Raw genomic sequence first — 5001 nt, forward strand, 5'->3', positions numbered from 1 at the left:
CTTCTGACAAGCAGACTCCTCCCACAGCACCCTATACTAATATCAGCAAGTTCGTCACAAAATCTTACGCAAGGAATTCTATCACATGGCCTCAGGGTATGTAGAATCAGTCGTTACTTGGCGCACATGATTTGTGACGAAGCGGCCCCTGCGCCCAGCTGTAGATCCCAGACACATCACTCGTCACTCCCACCGTTTCTACACCCTCTTTGATCCATGGCCCAAATCTATCATTCGGCAACCACTAGACGTGATTCAAGGCACATGGAGGGTATAGGCCATCCGTAAAAACCGGAGTCGACGACATCAGCAGAGTCTCCCCAAGTCAGTCGACAAGATCAAAGACGAATGCTTACCAATTTGCCAAACTATCTGCACAATCAATCGCCAACAAGAGCCATCGCACATGACCAGTCTGCAGCTGAAGTCACACATCCTCGGCCGAAAGCCATGATTCAGCCAAGTGGCTCAGCAGCCCATGCCGCCGAGAACGCCAACTGCAACTGCGTGGCAGGCTGTTGGCCCGCTATGCAGCCACCTGGAGCAGCTCCAAGCTAAATTTCACATCACGACTTGTTGGGCTCTGGCCCCGAGAACTCTTTTAATTCAATTGTAAGCCCGGCAAGCTTGACAACTGAGGGCAGCATGTCTATCAAGCTATGCCGGAATCGAACCGGAAAAATTCGATTGGGATGGCCGCCTATAATTGTACATGATTGTATAGCGGGAATAGTTGGCGGTGCAGCCGTCTATGCTACGTTTCTCCATAGATGTTTTCGGCCCGGTGAGCGTGTGGAGTCCCGTACCGTACCGGGGGGCCGTTCCAGATGGACCTACAGGCTTGATCATGCAAAGGGCACCATCAATCTGGGACCAAGGGAGCGGCCAGTCTAAAGAAGAAAAGACAGTCATTTTAGTGTTCCAAGTTTAACGATGGCTTGAGGGCGCTTTGCGGTGCGTCCTGGGGTAGTTAGCATCCATTGGTTTTCTCAACGACACAGCTCAATCAGGTCCAACAAGGAAGCATGAATATCTGACATGGCACTGGCAGCGATGTCCGCCTCACAAAATGCTGCCGGACATTCAATAAGCGTCCACCATTGGTCAATCTTTATTTTCTTGCTCTGCGCGATCGGCAGTCTGGCGTCAATGTACCTGTTGAGCTGGTTGCTCAGTTGCGCCGTGCGACTCAGGCCTCACCAGGCGTCGTGGTTTCACGCACGTCCGGTTAGCCCGCATGTGGACCTGCATTCAGGTCCCGCGGGCCTCTCCACGGGCATCCGAACATCTTTACTGTGCTTGAAGTTGACAACAACTTGATGATTCGATACTTAATTGATGGCGAACGGCTTCGTAGATGCTTCATAAACGCTCATCATACTCGGCAATCTCATCCTCTACCACCACTTTGACGCATCAGCCCAGTATTCCGGTACTTTACCACACGCAACTCTACCAAGCAAATTCTTTCACCGTAAAAATGCCTGGCGCCACCTCTACCGTCGAGCCCGGTTTCTACAACCGCATCCCAGGACCCCTGGGACTGGCCTCCGCTTCGCTGGAGGGCAAGGTCGCCCTAGTCACCGGTGCCGGTAAGAACTCTAGCCTTCGCCAAGCTCAATAACAGAACCCCTGACATGGAGTAGGTCGTGGGATAGGGCGCGAGATGGCAATGGAGCTCGGTCGTCGCGGCGCGAAAGTCATTGTGAACTACGCCAACTCTTCAGAGTCAGCCGAGGAGGTCGTACAAGCCATCAAAAAGTCAGGCTCCGATGCCGTCGCTATCAAGGCCAACGTCTCTGTTGTGGATGAGATCGTCTCCCTTTTTGAGCAAGGTGTAAAGACCTGGGGTAAGCTCGACATTGTCTGCTCTAACAGCGGCGTCGTCTCTTTCGGGCACGTCAAGGACGTCACACCGGAGGAGTTCGACCGCGTCTTCAACATCAACACGCGAGGCCAGTTCTTCGTTGCCCCCGAGGCGTACAAGCACCTCGAAGAGGGTGGGCGCCTCATTCTCATGGGCTCCATCACCGGCCAGGCCAAGGCCGTTGCCGAAACACGCCGTCTACTCGGGCTCCAAGGGCACTATTGAGACATTTTGTCCGCTGCATGGCCATCGGTAGGTTCCTTCTCTTCACCTCGTCTATAACTCTATACAAATTCCCAAGCGGATTCAGCATATACTGACTTGGGTAGACTTTGGCGACAAGAAGATCACCGTCAACGCCGTCGCGCCCGGCGGCATCAAAACGGACATGTACCACGCCGTCTGTCGTGAGTACATCCCCGGCGGAGCCACCCTTTCCGACGATGAAGTCGACGAATACGCCGCCGGCTGGTCCCCAGTTCACCGTGTTGGTCTGCCCATCGACATCGCTCGCGTTGTCTGCTTCCTCGCCTCTCAGGATGGCGCCTGGATCAACGGCAAGGTCCTCGGCATTGATGGCGCCGCCTGCATGTGAACATGCGCTGTGGACAACCGTACTGTCAGAAGAATATGATATAATAGAATTCATTTGAAGCAAATAAGGCTTCAGATCAATATTGGGCATTGTGACTTGTTGTAGTGAGAATACCAAAAATCATGTCGTTGTGGACGGTGACGAGCGTCCATCAGCCGCCACACACCAACTCTGCAGTTTATCAAGTCGCAATCAATCCTCAAATCAAAGCCTAACAAACGCCTCGGAAGCTTCCTATCACAGTTGGAGCGTACCATGACCGCAAGAAATCCCTTCAAAGTCGATCAGATCAGACACTGCTCACTTGCCAGCGATAATTAGCCAGTAGCAAGATAGACTTCAATATTCTGCAAAGATAGGCGATGTAGCGTGACTGGCGATGGTCGTGGGGTGAAAATGCAAGGCTTAGGGAGTTTTGGTACTCTTAGCATTTTGGATGCGTAGATGGTATCATGCGGATCAGAGCAGGGCGGAAAAGACGCTTTTTTAAGATATACGAAGGCGAGGACACGGTCGTCTGTAAAGACGCAAGACCTTTGCGAAAATGAACGAGCAGATCCGATTGAGAAGCATCATGCGTAAGGTACCGGCCTCGGACTGGGATATCTCACGGGCTTGGCCCGTACCAGCATGCGATTCAAATCTTCGGACATGGCACGTTGTGTAAGCCGTCTTCTTCTCTATATCAGCGATCAGCCTCCAAGGAACGAAGCGCTTTCCACCACAACATGTATGCCAGTCCCCCCGACGGGCCGGATCGACGTGTGGCCGGCGGGCGCGAAGCAGCTAATGGGTGGGCATGTGGATTGTATGGGGGTCGTCGGCTTGAACATTTTCAGCTCTTCTTGGCATACCGACCGGCATTTCGGGCTGCAGGGCAGGAGGCACAAATACCACTTTGAGCTTAAATAGTTGGGGGATGGCTGGCAGGGCTAGACTTGCCCGGCGAAACATAGAGATGGAATTATGCGATTGAGGCGCCGGCAGCGTGGGACTGCGGGGGGTGAGGCGTCTCCAACATGTCAGTACAATGCGTGTGAGATAGCTGGGGGCAAGAGTCGCGAAATGCCAAGTTGGGCCAGCTGTTGGGTTGATGAGAATGAGCCGCTCGTGGTAGGGCTCAAGTGCCATGTTGCTGCCAAGGCGCCGGCGGCGACGGTATCTAAAGTGCACCCTAGCCGTCTTCTGCATGATGGGGAGACGTGTTTCGCACCGAGCACATGTGCCGAAGATTACGACAGACCATGTCGTTGCATATTTAGTGAGATCTTGTTTGATGGAGGTCGAGGGAGAAGGCTCGGCAGACTTGGCAGATAGAAATGACGGGGGGTCGAAGATCGTGGGGGATGCTGACTAACGAGACAGAGCCCCACATTGGAGAAACCCACTTCCGGCTGTGAGGAATCGAATTGACAATTTGTATGCTCTGTCCTGTCAGATGCCCTGATCCAACAAAACTCCTCTTCTTCACCTCGTTGCCCGAGTTCTTCCGTTCATCAAAAGCCATCCAAAGAACTTGACAAGGCGATGAGACTCATACAAATGCATCTTCCAATGGCGGCCACGCTTCAAAGGAGGAGCACAGTCAGTCCCATTTCAATTCGAGTGCTCCCCCAGATATCAGGTTGGGGAGACTGACGTGATGCGTCCACAGGCACAAACTCCAAGACAATCGCTGATTGGATCGTGATAAGAGTACGGCTCCTCTCCCAATTGAACATCTTGGCGGTTCTGCATAGGGCCTATCACAAACGCCGTAGCCGCTCTTGGCGCTGCTATCATCTCTGCCGTCGATCGACCTCGGGTCCACACTGAACGACTGTCCCAGCATCGCGTCTTTTCTGCGGGCGCTCTGGGTCAGGGGTCGCTACTGTCGAATCAGGAGCCTTCGACACTTATGTTCATCGACTGTATGCCCGCCGGCGCGGAGCACCTTGTCATCGCCATTACCATCACCGAACGACACACCACGCCGCATGGATCCCGCATGCCCGCTCTCCGGCACCGGTTTCGCTCCACGCTAAGTGGCGTGGCTGGACCGCCCTGCCTGTGCCAATGGCAGAAAATGCGAAGCAAGGGCGATCGTCTCTTTCTGCTTGTCTCGTGTCTGGCCTCCTCCAGCTATGAGTCTGCAGCGCTCTAGGCCTGACCAAGGTGCAGGAGGCAGACAGCCAGACGGGGCCCAAGGCTTGTTTCCGGACCCTGGCCTCCCCACGAGCCTACCACGTTCTTTATCCCATTGAATGACCTTATCTGAGAAAATCCCTTCCTCGTAAGGACAGCCACGCCAGGCGCGACGCCGGAAGGCCCTTGTCCTCCCAGCCGTCTGTCCTGCCCATCCTCGTGGTAATTACCAGCTTTTTCCGGGCTCGGAGCAGAGTCATCAGCCAATGACCAAGCTGTACCAGATCAATCGGCGCCGTCTGGGGGCCGTATTCCACCAGAAGCAATGCGCCGCCGGCCGACTATGATTTTCTCTAGCCGCGAGATATGAACAGAATATATATCGCCCCGGGTGTCCGTCGACGGAGTTGAGATG

General features: G+C 54.1%; 1 protein-coding gene across 1 annotated transcript; it reads left to right on the top strand.

Annotated features, from left to right (window-relative positions):
- Positions 1–1480: 1480 nt before the first annotated feature.
- On the top strand, positions 1481–2462 carry VDBG_02748 (tetrahydroxynaphthalene reductase; the record flags this gene model as incomplete). The annotated part of the gene is made up of 4 exons (XM_003006563.1): positions 1481–1592; positions 1659–2000; positions 2039–2119; positions 2197–2462. The coding sequence occupies 4 exons, from the start codon at positions 1481–1483 to the stop codon at positions 2460–2462; spliced, it is 801 nt and encodes a 266-aa protein (XP_003006609.1).
- Between the last annotated feature and the right edge of the window lie 2539 nt (positions 2463–5001).

Source organism: Verticillium alfalfae, genomic scaffold, assembly GCF_000150825.1.
Source record: "Verticillium alfalfae VaMs.102 supercont1.3 genomic scaffold, whole genome shotgun sequence".
Lineage (NCBI taxonomy): Eukaryota > Fungi > Ascomycota > Sordariomycetes > Glomerellales > Plectosphaerellaceae > Verticillium > Verticillium alfalfae.